The 17,954-nt window shown below is 34.3% G+C and overlaps 1 protein-coding gene across 4 annotated transcripts in view; it reads left to right on the top strand.

Moving 5' to 3' along the window:
- EXOC6B (exocyst complex component 6B) overlaps positions 1-17,954 on the top strand; it is a 722,841-nt gene that overhangs the window by 409,458 nt on the left and 295,429 nt on the right. For all 4 annotated transcript variants that reach the window (XM_082426006.1, XM_082426005.1, XM_082426007.1 and 1 more), the window contains one exon: positions 9,776-9,910. In XM_082426006.1, the coding sequence (XP_082282132.1) occupies positions 9,776-9,910 (135 nt within the window). The remainder of the gene's footprint in view (positions 1-9,775; positions 9,911-17,954) is intronic.

A 17,954-nucleotide genomic window follows, 5' to 3' on the forward strand; every position in this document is an offset into this window, starting at 1 on the left:
TAAGGAGATAGGACGAATAAATGTAATGTGATATCTTAGATGGGCTCCTGAAAACAGTTAAGAACATCAGGGGAAAACTAGTGACACCTGAATAAGGTGTGTTGTTCAGTTAATAGTAATGTACTGATGTTTGTTCCTTAGTTATGGCAAGCATACCATAGTAATGTAAGATGTAAACAGTAGGGTGAACTGGGTGTGGTTTGTTTGGGAACTGTTTGCAACTATTTTGTAAATATAAAACTTTTTAAAATAAAGCATTTATTTATATTAAAAATTTTAAAGAATGGGGAGAGAGGAATTGGCGACTGTATATAAGACAACTCTTTCAGGGAATTTTGTTACAGAGGTTAAGTAAGGAAATGAGGTCGTAGCTGGCAGGCGAGGTCGGTTAATTAAAAGCTTTTTTTTTAATAGGAGAAGTTTAATAGGAGAAGCATGTTATTTATGATGAGAATGATGCAATAGAAAGCAAAAAGCTGATGATGTAGGAGAAAGGGGTAACTCTCTGGAGTACTGTGCTTAAGTAGGAGAGAGAGTTTAGAATCTCATGCACAATTAAAGAGATTGGTTTTAGGTAGTGTAAAGTTCACCTCTGGTAACAGATGAGAATCAAGAGTATGTGGATGCAGATGGTGGTGGTTGTGAATATGTTACGGTGTCGCTCTCCAAACGCTCAGTTTTCCCAGTGAAAGAAAGGTCTTCAGCTAAAAGTGGAGACAAATGTTGGGTTTAAGGTATCTCTGGAGAAGAGACGGTATCTCTGGGTGTTTGGAAAAGAGAATTAGTTCATGACCGATGATGTGATTAATTCTAGCATTAAGTGCCCCCTTTGGCTAGTGGATATAAATTAAAGTGAGACTAGCCAGCATGGTTATATATTTTCTTAAGCCATATAAGCCACTTTTAGCTGGATCTATAATAAGTAGTAAGTCCATATCAATAATAGCTCCCATGAATTTGGTATATTTAACACTCAATACTTTATTCCTTATATTAGTATTTATATTTAATTATTTATAAAATATTTATTATTTCCTTGATATGACATTGATATTATTATTTCAATTTTAAGGTGATGAAAGACAGTAACTTTGCTTAAGGCCACTCAACCAGTAAGTAGTTTGCAAATGAGATTGGAGATAAATTTTGAAATACATTTTCTTTTAAAAATAAGATCAAAAAGTCTACAATTAATCAATGCTGGAGAGAGTGTGGAGAAAAAGGAACCTTCCTACACCGTTGGTGGGAATATAAATTGGTATAGCACTATGGAGAACAGTATGGAGGTTCCTTAAAAAACTAAAAATAGAGCTACCATATGATCCTGCAATCCCACTCCTGGACATACATCCAGAGAAAACCATACTTTGAAAAGATACGTGCACCCCAGTGTTTATAGCAGCACTATTTACAATAGCCCACACATGGAAGCAAACTAGATGTCCATCAGCAGATGAATGGATAAAGAAGATGTGGTATATTTATACAACAGAATATTACTCAGCCATAAAAAGAATGAAATAATGCCATTTGCAGCAACAAGGATGGACCTAGTGATTATCATACTACGTGAAGGAAGTCAGACAAAGGCAGATATCATATGATATCACTTATATGTGGAATCTAAAAAATGATGCAAATGAACTTACTTACAAAATAGAAACAGACTCACAGACTTAGAAACTTATGGTTACCAGAGGGGAAAGTTGAGGGGGAGGGATAAATTAGGAGATTGGGATTAACATATACACACTACTATATATAGAATAGATAATCAACAAGGACCTGCTGTATAGCACAGGGAACTCTACTCAATACTCTGTAATAACCTATCAATATATGGGAAAAGAATCTGAAAAAAATATATAAGTATATATAACTTAATCACTTTGCTGTACACCTGAAACTAATACAACATTGTATATCAACTATAATTTAAAAAAAAAAGATTTGAAGTAAGTTTTAAAATAAGATTTCTTTTTTTCTAAACCTTTGCTTTTTCACTACACTAATTTAAAAATGATATCCTGGAGAGAAAGGAAATAAACCACTAGTTTATTAATCTCAGAATATCAGAGAATTAGTTAAATTTGGAAGAAGGTTTATGATGAATCAAAGGATACTCTGTTTTCTTGTGAAGGATGTATTGATAGAAAGCCTTAAAATATAAATTAGATTTAAAAGAGTTTATTTATTACAGATGATAGCAGTATACCTTCACTTAAGTCCCTACTCAAATGTTATTTCCTTAAGGAGCCCTCCTTGACCACCCTATCTCAAAATAGCTCAGATCTAACATCCCCTTGTAACTCTTTATCCTCCCTTCTATTTCCAGTGCTTATTACCACCTGCCATCATACTATATGTTTATATGTGTATGTGTTTACTGTAATATCCATGAAGCCAGGGACTTTGTCTTGTGTATAACTGTGGACAGCTCTATCCCAGTTCCATGGCACATAGGAGTTATTAATTAATGAAAGAGAGAAGAAAGAAAGAAAAAAAGAAAGTAAGTAGGTAGGTTCTTAGGGCAAAGTTAAAGAAATTTAGAGGTCCTGGTAGTGATACCATATTGAATACTTATACTTTTATGAGTATAATAATGCCCCAATGATTTGTATTCACCCTTTGTTTTTATTATAGTCTGGATTGATGACCATATGGCTCTGTCCTGTGTTATTTATCTCCCACATACCATTTTTCTTCATCCCCAATTGTTAACAGCAATGATATTGCTAATATTATGTTAAAACATTTTATACATAAGTCTTTTCAAATATAAGCTCTGTACTAGACCTTTGAATTTGAAACCAGGAGTTCCAAGTATTTTAGCAGTTTATGTATTTGCCTTGGAGAGGGTATAAAATGAGTAGCTGACACAGCTTTTTATACCCTTGCTGGGGTGAAATGGAGATAAAATTCCTTGAAGTCTTATGGATAGCTTATTTTTGTAAATGAGAACCAAGGCTGTTATTTAGTTCTTCATCTTCCTGCAAATCACTATTTGAGAGGCATTGATGGTGTGGAGAGGAGTCATTTTCTTGGTTTGGATTAGTCCATTTGGAGCTTCAATGTACTAAATTCTCTGATTTGGGAAACAAGATAATATTGATCCTAATTACAAGTAGATGTGTATACCCCCGAAGTAATTTATAATTGGGAATGGACACCTAAATTCGTGGAATTTAGGGCTTAGTTTTGAACTATTGAAGAAGATGAAGTCTTTTTTTTCCCTGGAGTTGGTCAAGAATATGAATATCTTCTGTGATCATGGTTCAGACTCTGCTGCGGTAATCGGAGCAGGGTTGGAAAAGAAGTGACTTCCACAGTCTAATCTGTGCCTTCCTTTTTAGATTCTCTCTGATACTAGGAAGTAAAGACAGAAAAAATTTCTGCTTCTTAATGGTTTTTAGCCTAAGTGACTTCTGTCATTTAGCTGTGAGAGATGTTTGTTTGCTTTATAGTGTTTTCTTTTCTTCTGGACAAGTTTCATAGAACTCCACTTTATATAAGATATAACCAACATCTTAATACATTGTTAGTTCCATGTCCTTGAAACAATAAGGACAGTTTGGATGGCTACAGTGATATATTTTTGTAAGAGAGGGGGAAGTAGGGGTTAAAAATATCAAAGGAGCTCAAACTCTGATGGAAGTTGATACTTGAAATTGCATCATTTCACCCTTAAGTTCAAAATTACTCTCAAAGCATCTGGCTTCACATTTGTAAATGCCGTTTTAAGGATTTTGGTTAGCTGTCATTCGGGAGTAGAGATCACTTAGACCTCATTAACAGACAATATTCCCTTTGAAAATGACATGGTATCTACTGTAATCCTAGAGTGTTTTAATAGTCTATTCTATGCTCAGCAATGAAACATTTCAAAAGTGACTGACAGCCAATTGATGTAATTCATGGTGATCTTTTGTGTTGACAGATCTTTAAAAAGTCGTGGGAAATTACTACTGTACCCAGTGAAGCTGCCTCTTTATTTTTTTTTTTAACTGCCAATATCCTGCAAAACACGACAATTTTCTCTTTGACTGCCACTGTTTTTTATTTCTATAACATGACACGATTCCTCCTTATTATTAGGATTTCTTTTGATAGATAGAATGTGTTCCCTATAGGTAATGCTCATTTTAAAATAGAAAATTTTCAGTTCCCCAAATTAACTCTCTTCCTTTTCTGGCTTCCCTATCACGACAACCTTGCCACTAGCCACCTTCCCACTCATGAAGAAGAGTGACTTAATGTAGACAATTTAAATTTTTAAATTTAAATTTAAATTTTAAAAATTTTGTCCTCCTCTGAAGGAGAAACATGTTGAAAGGAAGAAGGTGAGGAAAGCAATTGCTTATTTTGGTGGGTGTTTTTTCCTAGAGCACTCTAAAGTTAAAAAGCTGATGTTTTGGATAATTTTATAGGTGATGGAATTTGTGTCCAAAACTCAAAGTCTCTAAATTCAAACTATTTTTTTTTTAACATCTTTATTGGGGTATAACTGCTTTACAATGTTGTGTTAGTTTCTGCTGTATAGCAAAGTGAACCAGCTATGTGTATACATATATCCCCATATCCCCTCCCTCTTGCGTCTCCCTCTCACCCTCCCTATCCCACCCTGCTAGGTGGTCACAAAGCACCCAGCTGATCTCCCTGTGCTATATAGCTGCTTCCCAAGAGCTATCTATTTTACATTTGGTAGTGTATATATGTAAATACTACTCTCTCACTTCTTCCCAGCTTACTCTTCTCCCTCCCTGTGTCCTCAAGTCCATTCTCTACGTCTCCTACTTTATTCCCATCCTGCCCCTAGGTTCATCAGAACCATTTTTTTAAAATTTTAGATTCCATATATATGTGTTAGCATATGATATTTGTTTTTCTCTTCCTGACGACTTACTTCACTCTGAATGACAGACTCTAGGTCCATCCACCTCACTCCAAATAACTCAATTTCGTTTCTTTTTATGGCTGAGTAATATTCCATTGTACATATCTCCACATCTTCTTTATCCATTCATCTGTCGATGGACACTTAAGTTGCTTCCATGTCCTGGCTATTGTAAATAATGCTGCAATGAATATTGTGGTACATGACTCTTTTTGAATTATGGTTTTCTCAGGTATATGCCCAGGAGTGGGATTGCTGGGTCATATGGTAGTTCTACTTTTAGTTTTTTAAGGAACCTCCATACTGTTCTCCATAGTGGCTGTATCAATCTACATTCCCACCAACAGTGCAAGAGGGTTCCCTTTTCTCCACACCCTCTCCAGCATTTCTTGTTTGTAGATTTTTTAATGATGGCTATTCTGACTGGTGTGAGGTGATACCTCATTGTAGTTTTCATTTGCATTTCTCTAATGATTAATGGTGTTGAGCATTCTTTCATGTGTTTGTTGAGAATATGTATATCTTCTTTGGAGAAATGTCTATTTAGGTCTTCTGCCCATTTTCGGATTGGGTTGTTTGTTTTTTTAATATTGAGCTGCATGAGCTGTTTATATGTTTTGGAGATTAATCCTTTGTCCGTTGATTCGTTTGCAAATATTTTCTCCCATTCTGAGGGCTGTCTTTTCGTCTTGTTTATGGTTTCCGTTGCTGTGCAAAAGCTTTTAAGTTTCATTAGGTCCCATTTGTTTATTTTTGTTTTTATATCCATTTCTCTAAGAGGTGGCCCTAAAAAGATCTTGCTGTGATTTATGTCAAAGAGTGTTCTTCCTATGTTTTCCTCTAAGAGTTTGATAGTGTCTGGCCTTACATTTAGGTCTTTAATCCATTTTGAGTTTATTTTTGTGTATGGTGTTAGGAAGTGTTCTAATTTCATTCTTTTACACGTAGCTGTCCAGTTTTCCCAGCACCACTTACTGAAGAGGCTGTATTTTCTGTATTGTATCTTCTTGCCTCCTTTATCAAACATAAGGTGACCATATGTGCGTGGGGTTACCTCTGGGCTTTCTATCCTGTTCCATTGATCTATATTTCTGTTTTTGTGCCAATACCATACTGTCTTGATTACTGTAGCTTTGTAATATAGTCTGAACTCAGGGAACCTGATTTCTCCAGCTGCGTTTTTATTTCTCAAGATTGCTTTGGCTAGTCGGGGTCTTTTGTGTTTCCATACAAATTGTGAAATTTTTTGTTCTAGCTCTGTGAAAAATGCCATTGGTAGTTTGATAGGGAATGCACTGAATCTGTTGATTGCTTTGGTAGTAGAGTCATTTTCACAATGTTGATTCTTCCAATCCAAGAACATGGTATATCTCTCCATCTATTTGTATCATATTTAATTTCTTTCATCAGTGTCTTATAGTTTTCTGCATGCAGGTCTTTTGTCTCCTTATGTAGGTTTATTCCTAGGTATTTTATTCTTTTTGTTGCAGTGGTAAATGGGAATGTTTTCTTAATTTCTCTTTCAAATTTTTCATCATTGGTGTATAGGAAAGCAAGAGATTTCTGTGCATTAATTTTGTATCCTGCTACTCTACCAAATTCATTGATTAGCTCTAGTGGTCTTTTGGTTGCATCTTTAGGATTCTCTGTGTATAGTACCATGTCATCTGCAACAGTGACGTTTTACTTTTTTTCTGAATTGGATTCCTTTTATTTCTTTGTCTTCTCTGATTGCTGTGGCTAACACTTCCAAAACTATGTTGAATAATAGTGGTGAGAGTGGGCAACCTTGTCTTGTTCCTGATCTTAGAGGAAATGCTTTCAGTTTTTCACCATTCAGAACGATGTTGGCTGTGGTTTTGTCATATATGGTCTTTATTATGTTGAGGTAGGTTCCCTCTATGCCACTCACTAGAGTTTTTTTTTTTATCATAAATGGGTGTTGAATTTTGTCAAAAGCTTTTTCTGCATCTATTGAGATGATCATATGGTTTTTCTCCTCTAATTTGTTAATATGTTTTATCACATTGATTAATTTGTGTATATTGAAGAATCCTTGCGTTCATTCCTGGGATAAACCCCACTTGATCATGGTGTAGGATCCTTTTAATGTGTTGTTGGATCCTGTTTGCTAGTATTTTGTTGAGGATTTTTGGATGTATGTTCATCATTGATATTGGCCTGCAGTTTTCTTCTTTTGTGACATCTTTGTCTGGTTTTGGTATCAGGGTGATGGTGGCCTTGTAGAATGAGTTTCAGCGTGTTCCTCCCTCTGCTCTATTTTGGAAGAGTTTGAGAAGGATAGGTGTTAGCTCTTCTCTAAATGTTTGATAGAATTCTCCTGTGAAGCCATCTGGTCCTGGGCTTTTGTTTGTTGGAAGATTTTTCATCACAGTTTCAATTTCAGTGCTTTTGATTGGTCTGTTTATATTTTCTATTTCTTCCTGGTTCAGTCTTGGAATGTTGTGCTTTTCTAAGAATTTGTCCATTTCTTCCAGATTGTCCATTTTATTAGCTTATAGTTGCTTGCAGTAATCTCTCATGATCCTTTGTATTTCTGCAGTGTCAGTGGTTACTTCTCCTTTTTCATTTCTAATTCTGTTGATTTGAGTCTTCTTTTTTTTCTTGATAAGGCTGGCTAATGGTTTATCAATTTTGTTTATCTTCTCAAAGAACCAGCTTTTAGTTTTACTGATCTTTGCTGCTGTTTCCTTCATTTCTTTTTAATTTATTTCTGATCTGACCTTTATGATTTCTTTCCTTCTGCTAACTTTGGGAGTTTTTTTGTTCTTCTTTCTCTAATTGCTTTAGGTGTAAGGTTAGCTTGTTTATTTGAGATGTTTCTTGTTTTTTGTGGTAGGATTGTATTGCTATGAACTTCCCTCTTAGAACTGCTTTTGCTGCATCCCATAGGTTTTGGGTCATCGTATTATCATTGTCATTTGTTCTAGGTATATTTTTGATTTCCTCTTTTATTTCTTCAGTGATCTCTTGGTTATTAAATAGTGTATTGTTTAGCGTCCATGTGTTTGTATTCTTTACAGATTTTTTCCTGTAATTGATATCCAGTCTCATAGTGTTGTGGTCGGAAAAGATACCTGATATGATTTCAATTTTCTTAAATTTACCAAGGCCTGATTTGTGACCTAAGATATGATCTATCCTGGAGAATGTTCCATGAGCACTTGAGAAAAAAGTGTATTCTGTTGTTTTTGGATGGAATGTCATATAAGTATCAATTAAGTCCAACTTGTTTAATGTTATTTAAAGCTTGTGTTTCCTTATTTATTTTCATTTTGGATGATCTGTCCATTGGTGACAGTGGGGTGTTAAAGCCCCCTGCTATTACTGTGTTACTGTTGATTTCCCCTTTTATGGCTGTTAGCATTTGCCTTATGTATTGAGATGCTCCTATGTTGGGTGCATTAATATTTACAATGTTATATCTTCTTCTTGGATTCATACCTTGATCATTTTGTAGTGTCTTTCTTTGTCTCTTGTAATAGTCTTTATTTTAAAGTCTATTTTGTCTGATATGAGAATTGCTACTCCAGCTTTCTTTTTATTTCCATTTGCATGGAATATCTTTTTCCATCCCTTCCCTTTCAGTCTGTATGTGTCCCTAGGTCTGAAGTTGGTCTCTTGTAGGCAGCTTATGTATAGGTTTTGTTTTTGTATCCATTCAGTCAGTCTATGTCTTTTGGTTGGAGCATTTAATCCATTTACATTTAAGGTAATTATCAATATGTGTGTTCCTATTACCATTTTCTTAGTTGTTTGGGGGTTTTTTTTGTAGGTCTTTTCCTTCTCTTGTGTTTCCTGCCTAGAGAAGTTCCTTTGGCATTTGTTGTAAAGCTGGTTTGGTGGTGCTGAATTCTCTTAACTTTTGCTTGTCTGTAAAGGGTTTAATTTCTCCATCAAATCTGAATGAGGTCCATAACTTGAAGGTTGATTACTTGGATTTGAATCCCAGTTTTAATGTTACATGATCTAGAGTAAATCAGTTCATTTTTTCTTTTTTCTCTTATAGTAGAATGGAAGTAATAATTATGCCCACTTAACTTACTTCTTCAGGTTGCTGGGAGGACGATCTTAGAAAATGAATTGTGCAGTGCTTTACAGGCTTTAATTCTACACAGACAGTAGTATTCTTCCTTATCCTCCTCTCAAAGTAATTTATAGATGACTTTTTATCTTACCAGTATTGCCTTGTTTAAGGATCTCCTCTGTAAGAAAAGGAAAATAGTATTAACAAAAGAATATTTAACTTTCATAATAATTCTGTGATTTAGAAATTATTGTTAACATTTTACAGGTAAAGAAAGAGGATTAGAGAAGTTAAGTAACTTTCTTAATATCAATAATTTTGTAAGTAGTTGCTCCCTGGTTTCTCTGACTTCAGTGCTCATGTTTTTTTCTTTCACAAACTAATGTAGTTTGTTAATATACTGCAACCTGTTCCAACATTCCTGTGTTCATCATGCCTAATTTTGAAACGTCTTGACATTTCAGTCATTCTTGTTTTTTTAATTGGAGTTCATTTATTTCATGCATTTGGCAATTATTTATTGCCAGGTAGTATGCTAAACACTATCAGTTTTTGATCTTAGCCTAGTCTTTATTTTGAATAGAAGAAAACAAGTTTAAAATAGTGAAAATTGCTCCTATATTAGGGGGAAATATAAGATGCTTTGGGAAGTCAGGGGAGTCTTCACAGAGGAAGTGATACCTAAGCCTGTGCTCTAACATTAACTTTTTATAGAATACAGATGGCCTCTGCCATTATGCCTTTTGTTTTTCTTGTACCAGAAGATTCATATTGAGCCATTCATCCTAGGGTGAATAGTCAAATTACTCTTACATGTTCTTGTTATTTTCCAGCTTGTCCAGATTATTATCAATACAACACACTTGGAGAAATCCTGTAAGTACTTGGAAGAATTCATCACCAATATCACTAATGTGCTTCCAGAGACAGTCCACACCACCAAGCTCTATGGCACCACGACTTTTAAGGTGAGAAAGCCCTACATTACTGTAGAAGTGCTTCTGGTGTGCTGGGGCATTCTACCTAACACGGCTTTGTTTCTCCCATAAGTCATACATGGTCTTCAGAATAAGTCCTTATGATTTCCTTAGAAAAGCAAATACCAATGCTAATTTTGGGGTGTTTAAACTAAAAACAGTCTACAGCTGTGTCCACTAAATCTTCCTTATATTTCATTCATGAAAATTACTATTTCCTCAGTTGACCACCTGACAGTCAAGTATTTTTAAATATGGTCTAGAAAAGAGTGGTTGCAGCTGAAATCAACAGCAGATTAAAAATTTTAATTTAGCTATCCTTTCTTTTCTGTGTCCTGGGTCCAGTTTTTTTTCTTTTAACTTTACATTTAGTGAGGAATTTCTGTCCCTTGCTATTGTAGTTAGCAATTTTATAATCATCTTACAAGGCCACAGCACTAGTTTTGATGCAGTGTTGGATTAAATGGAAAAAATGACACTCTTATAGAGCAAAAGAAGAATTGATGGTAGATGAGTTTCTGGAGAGTAAAGAGCCTTAAGAAACTCATTTATATTGCTATGTGAGCTTTAAATAAATATTAAGCAGAAAGAGTAACAGGGTAATATCTTAAACTAAAATGGTAGATTCTGACATAATGAGCAACATGTATGCTTTGGGAGTTTGTTATTGTTGTTATTGTTTGATTATTTTAGTTCTGAAACAAATCTATGTCACTCTTTTGAAATCTAGAAGTTGTTAATTAGATATGAAGCAGTAGAGTTGAAATCATGATTTATGTTTATGGTATCTCCTTTTTTCAATCATTTTGTTCTCTTTTCCTATTTATTGGTACCTTCCCTTGATAATGGATTTAAGAGAAGAAATCCAGTTTGATTCATATTGCTTATTATATTTTATGACATATAAAAATTGTTGGTATGATCTGCTCTTTTTTCTGTTCCAAGAAAAAAAATATGAAAGATCCTGGCCAAAGCAATCTTGAGACAGAAGAACAAAGCTAGAAGCATCACACTTCCTGATTTCAAATTATATTATAAAGCTATAGTAATCAAAACGGTATGGTATTGGCATACAGACAGATACATAGATCAGTGGAACAGATTGGAGAACCCAGTAATAAATGCATGCATATATTGTCAATTAATTTATGACAAAGGGGCCAAGAATATACAATGAGGACAGGATAGTCTTTTCAATAAAAGCAAGTCAAAACTGCAGTGAGATAATATCTGAGATAAACACATGTTAGAATGGCTATCATCAAAAATATAAGAGATAACATATACTGGCAAGGATGTGGAGAAAAGGGAACCTTGTACACTGTTGGTGGGAATGTAAGCTGGTACAGCCACTATGGAAAACAGTATGGAGCTTCCTCAATAAATTAAAAAGAGAACTACTGTGTGATCTGGCAGTTCTGCTTCTGAGTGTGTATTGAAAGGAATTGAAATCATTATCTTGAAGAGTTATGTATACTTCCACGTTCACTGCAGAATTAATCATAATAGCCAAGATATGGAAACAGCCTAAGTGTCCATCAACAGATAAATGGATAAAGAAAATGTTATATACATATTCTCCATGTATGTATCCATATATATGTGTGTATGTGTGTATAGAGATGTATATATGAATATTATTCAGTCATGAAAAATGAGGAAATCCTGCCATTTGAATATTAAAAATAATTCAAACTCATAGAAACAGAGAGTAGAAAAGTGGTTGCAGGTACTGGGAGAGTGGGTTTGGCAATAGAGAGAAGTTGGTAAAAGGGCTACAGAATTTCAGCTATAAGAGGAATAAGGTCTGAGGATCTAATGTAAAACATGGTTTCTATAGTTGATAATACTGTATTGTATAATATTTGCTAAGAGGATAGAACTTAAATGTTCTTACTAAAAAAAAAAAGATAAATATGTGAGGTGATGAATGTGTTAAATAACTAGATGATAGAAAAGAAATCCTTTCACAATATATTTGAATATCAAATCACCACAATATGTATTTTAAATGTCTTATAATTTTATTTTCAATTGTACCTCAGTGAAGCTGAAAAAATGGAAAAAATGAGATGTGTAACAACAAGATATTCTTTATGTTTATGATTAGGTTAGCTGCTAGATGAGTTACACATTCATGATGTGACCATGGGTTGTTTCAAATTCCCTATAAAATTACTTACAACAGAATTAATTATGCATGATATTATGTTGGTATCTTTACTTGTAAACTTTTCAATGATGTCTCCTTGTAGTAATACTGATACACTTTTAGTGAGGGAAAGACTTATTTCATAAAGAGGCCCCAATTATTAGTATGAAAATATGACAAGAGCTTTAAGAATTTCAGGATGACCTTCCTTAGATAGTTTAATAGGAATTATAAGTACTCTTAATATTAGCATTATTATGGAGCATGGGTAATAATTTTATCAAAAATATTTCTACATGATTTCTACATGTGGAAGCCAAAATTTCTCTAGGAAAGAAAATGAGGGAGATGCTTATAGTTAAGTGTTCAATAGAAAATAGGAGTTAGAGAGTTAGAATGTGATGTTCGTTTATATTTGTTTATCCTATGGGGAATATGTAATATGTACTGCTATTCTTCCCCTAATCCATCTCAATTTTCTTATTTCAAGGGCTTTTCAAATTATGGTCAGAAATCCTCCCAAAGGGTGGCTTGTGTATTTTGTTGTTCCAGCATTAAAATTGCTGAGGGAAAATTAAAGGCAGACAGGAAGCCATAGAGGTTGAGCAGCCAGTTAAATACTTAGTAAAGGAGAAGTTCTGGAGACCACTAAAGGTCATGTTGACAGTGCTTATTGGAAACACTGATTGCTTAAAACACATTGAAAGTTTATTTTTACCAGGACTGTTTCAGACCAGCTAACCCAGAACTCAGTATAAACATGGCAATTATAACAGCTACATATTGTGTATTTTCCTAAGCTACTGTTTCCAGAAAACTTTCACTTGCAGATGGAAACCTTAATGCTGAAAAAGGGGCAAAAACAATCAGAAGGTCTTTAAGGTATTTTCTTGCAGAATTCCTTCTTGTTTCTACCATATGTGACCTAATCAAGCTGGTATCCTTAGCTTTCCTTGTTTATAAGAATTCCCTTACTTACAAAATAGAATGAAGGTATTTATTAATTTACCCCATCACAAATATTGCTTGTGTACCTACTATAAAATATGGAAGAGAAATTACTTAGTCCTTGGATTTAGAGTCTGTAATCTACGGGGAAGACAGACACTGTAAGTTCTATAAAGAACTGTGCAAAAAATGCTGGCATAATATAATAAATACATTAAATCTCTCACTGATTCTCCAGATTTTTATAAAACATCTGCTACATACCAGGCAATAAACCAGTCTCCTGACTTTACACAGCATATATTCTAGTGAGGGTGATAGATGATACACAAACAAAAAATTTAATATAATGTCAGGTAGTGGTAAGAGCTAGGAAGAAAAATAAATGACCTGAATGAAATAAGAAATTGAATCACTTGGATTTCTGATAGATAAGCAGTCCAGTCAGAGGTAACAATATGGTAGAAGGTATTGGTGTATTCAAGGTGATCAGTATGCAAGGGGGTCAGTCTGGCAGTGATGTATTTATCATTGGTTCGGGTGGTAAGAGACAAGATTGTCAGGAGTCATATGACTTCTGGACTTGTAGGCCCCAGTAAATACTTTCTATTTTATTTTGAAATGAAATGTGAGGTCATTAGAAGATTGGAAATGGTGGTGATAACCTGATTTATGATGGGTAACACTAGTTGCTATGTGGAAAATATACTATAGGTCAGTAAGAGTGGAAGAAGGGAATCCAATTTAAAGGTCATTGGAGTAGTCTAGGTAAGAGATAATGGTCACTTGCACTACAGTGGTAGGGTTGGAACTGGTAAGAAATATTTTTGAAGATAGAGATGGCAAGTTTTATTGCTAGATTAGATATGAGGTTATAAGAGAAAGAATGGAGTCAAGGATAATTCCAAGATACTTAAACTAAACAAACTGGATTAACTAAGATGGGGAGCAGCGAGAAAATAACAGTTTTGTGGAGTGGCAGTAGTAGGATCAAGATTTCCATTTTTCATGTATTAAGCTTGAGGTATTTATTAGTCATTTATCATAGAGATTAAATTGACAGGATAAAGTCATAGCTGGACATAAAAATTTAGAATTCATAAGTGTAAAGATGGTATTTTATGCCATGGAGCTGGCTTTCTTCTGGGAATTTAATATAGATAGAGAAAAGGTGTGAGGATTGAGCTCCAAGGGAAATCAACATTGACAGGTCTAGAAGAAGAGGTGAGTGGTACTTATCTCAGCTGTGAGACCTTCAGGGAGGACTTACCAGAAAAGGCCCAGTAGGAGGTGTCCAGCAGGAATATCTTGGGACCAGCAGGAGGTGTCCAGGTGGAGAAAGGATGAGGAGGGAGTAAGGGACATTTTTAGGTGAGGCAATTTCATGTAAAAAGATGAAATAATGAAATAAAATCATACTTCTTTGGTGTAGAATAAGGGTAGCAATGACATAGAGAAGTAGGTAAATATCAATTTGTGAAGCACTTTGTTTTATAATGATAGATAATTTGGACTTTATCCTACTAAAGTCTTTGAGAGGCTTCAAGCAAGGGTGTGTTGCAATTTTAAAAATAATCATTTACTTTGCCTAATTAGAAGGAAGGAAGGAAGGAATGAAAAAGGATGGAATGCAGGAAAGGAAGGAGAAAAGAAAGAAGAAAGGAAGGAATAAATAAATCACAATTACTTGAAATTCATAATCAGAGGAAATGAAATACCCAGAATACTTTGTATAACTCTGTGCTAATAAATTTGATGATCTATAGGAAAATATGTGATTAAAAAAGTGATTCAAAAAGATAAAGAGAACTTCCCTGGTGGCACAGTGGATAAAACTCGGCACTCCCAATGCAGGGGGCCCGGGTTCAATCCCTGGTCAGGGAACTAGATCCCAGGTGCATGCCACAACTAAGGGTTTGCATGCCACAACTAAGGAGCCTGTGTGCTGCAACTAAGGAGCCGGTGAGCCACAACTAAGGAGCCATGAGCCGCAACTAAGGAGCCCATGTGCTGCAACTAAGACCTGGTGCAACCAACTAAATAAATAAATATTAAAAAAAGAAAAGATAAAGAAAATTGACATAACTATGAACAAGTTATTAAAAACTTCTTAAAACTGGGGAAGATTCACATGATTTTACCAGTGAATTCATTTAGGCTTTCATGAAACAGATAATTTCTGTATAATTTAAACTACTCCATACCATAGAGAAAAATGGAAAATATCTCAGTTAATTTTTGTGAAGTCAACATAACAACGACTCAAAAACTGAAAAAAAAAAAAAAAGGTTCTGAAGACCCTAGGGGCAGGACAGAAATAAAGACGCAGACGTAGAGAATGGACTTGAGGACACGGGGAGGGGGGAGGGTAAGCTGGGACGAAGTGAGAGAGTGACATGGACTTACCTATACTACCAAATGTAAAATAGATAGCTAGTGGGAAGCAGCCGCATAGCACAGGGAGATCAGCTCGGTGCTTTGTGACCACCTAGAGGGGTGGGATAGGGAGGGTGGGAGGGAGATGCAAGTGAGAGGAGATATGGGGATATATGTATATGTACAGCTGATTCACTTTGTTGTAAAGCAGAAACTAACACACCATTGTAAAGCAATTATACTCCAATAAAGATGTTAAAAAAAAAGATAATAGCAATTGATAAAATAAATATTAGAGCAACAGAAAAAGAGAGATTTGGTCATAAAATGAGGTTAGCTAATATTTAATAAGCTCATGATTCCCTCAGCTGTGCCAGGCTCTTTATGAAAGTTATTAGATTTAATAAATGTGTTAAAACTATGGAAAAAAATATAGTAGCTGAAATTAAGTTTAAAAAGAAAACTAGAGAAACCATAAAATCCCTGAACAATTAAAGACAAATATTGATGTAAAAATCATAAATAATAAAATATCAAACAAAATCCAGAAGTGCATAGAAAGCAGGGATAAAGTAATGTTAAGAATGCAAGGATGATTAGTATTAGAAAGTTGTTTAAAATTATTCACTACTGTAATAGGTCAGGTGAGAAAAAAATGTATGAGTATTTAAAAAGATACTAAAAAGGTATTTTATGTAAGGCCACATCTCTTCCTGATAAAATCTCTTAGTAAACCCCTCTATCAGTAATTGACAGATCCAGGAGGCAGAAAATTAGTAAGGATATTGTTGAACTGAATGGTGCTATCAGTCAGCTAGATCAAATTGACATTTATAGAATACTTCATCTAACAACAGCGTAATACATATTCTTCTCAAGCTCATAAGAACATTCACCAAGACAGACCATGTTTTGGGTATTAAAGCACATCTAAAAAATTTTAAAGAATAAAACTCATATAAAGCTTGCTCTCAGACCAAATGGAATTAAACCCTGGAAATAAATAACAGAAAGATAGCTAGAAAATACCCAAATATTTGGAGATTAACCAGCACACTTCAGAAAAACACTTGGGTCAAAGAAAAGTTTCAAGAGAAATTAAACAGTACTAAATTAAAGTATAACTTACTAAAATTTGTGGCATCAGTGAAAGCACTGCTTATAGGGAAATTTATAGCATTAATTGCCTAAATTCCAAAAGAAGAAATTTCACAATCAGTAATCTAAGCTTCTACCTTAGGAAACTAGGGAAAGAAGAGCAAATTAAATCCAAAATAATCAAAAGAAAAGAAAAATTAGAGCAGAAATAATTGAAAACAGAAAAGCAAAGGAGAAAACCAATGAAACCAAACATGGGTTTTTAGAAAGATCAATAAAATTGATAAACTTTGAGTTAGGCTGACCAATAATAAAAGATAGAAGACACAAATTACTAATATCATAAATGAAAAAGAGGCCATCACTACTGATTCCATGGACATTAAAAGATTAATAAGGGCATATTATGAACAACTCTATATCCACAAATTAACAACCTACATAAATTGAACCAATTTTTTCAAAGACACAATTTACCAGAACTCACACAAGGAGTAATTATCTAAATAGCCTTATATCTGTTGAAGAAATTGAATCAATAATTAATGGCTTTTGAAAATAGAAAACACCAGGCCCAGTTGAAAGAAGTTGAACAAGACACAAGTAAATGGAAAGATATTCAATGTTCATTTATTGGAAGAATTAATATTGTTAAAATGTCCAAGCTACCCAAAGTGAACTACAGATTCAATGCAATCCCTATCAAAATGGTACTTTTTTTACAGAAATTGAAAACAAAAATATTATAATTTGTATGGAACCACAAAAGACTCTGAAAATCCAAAGCAATCTTGAGAAAGAACAAAGCTGGAAACAACACACTTCCTGATTTCAAATTATAAAGCTATCATAATGAAAACAGTATGGTATTGGCCTACAAACAGACACATAGATAAATGGAATAGATTGGAGATCCCAGAAGTAAGCCTATAAATATATGGTCGATTAATTTATGACAAAGGGGCCAAGAATATACAATGAGGAAAGGATAGTTTCTTAAATAAGTGGTTTTGGTGAAACTGGACAGCCACATGCAAAAGAATGAAACTGGATCTCTGTCTTATACCATAGACACAAATCAACTCAAAATGGATTGGAGACTTGAATGTAAGACTGAATCCATAACACTCCTAGAAGAAAACATAGGGGGTAACTTCTTTGACATTGGTCTTGGAGGTGATTTTTTGGAGTTGACACCAAAAGCGAAGGCAATAAAATCAAATAAACAAGTGGGACTTCAGCAAACTAAAATCTTTTTGTACAACAAAGAAACCATCAACAGAATGAAAAAGCAACCAATGGAATGGGAGAAAGTATTTGCAAATCATGTATCTGGTAAGGGGTTAATATCCAAAAAATACAAAGAACTCATACAACTCAATAGCAAAAAACAATCTGATTAAAAAATGGGCAGAGTAACTGAATAGACATTTTTCCAAAGAAGACATACGAATGGGCAAC

Source organism: Balaenoptera physalus (assembly GCF_965194825.1).
Source record: "Balaenoptera physalus genome assembly, chromosome: 15".
NCBI lineage: Eukaryota > Metazoa > Chordata > Mammalia > Artiodactyla > Balaenopteridae > Balaenoptera > Balaenoptera physalus.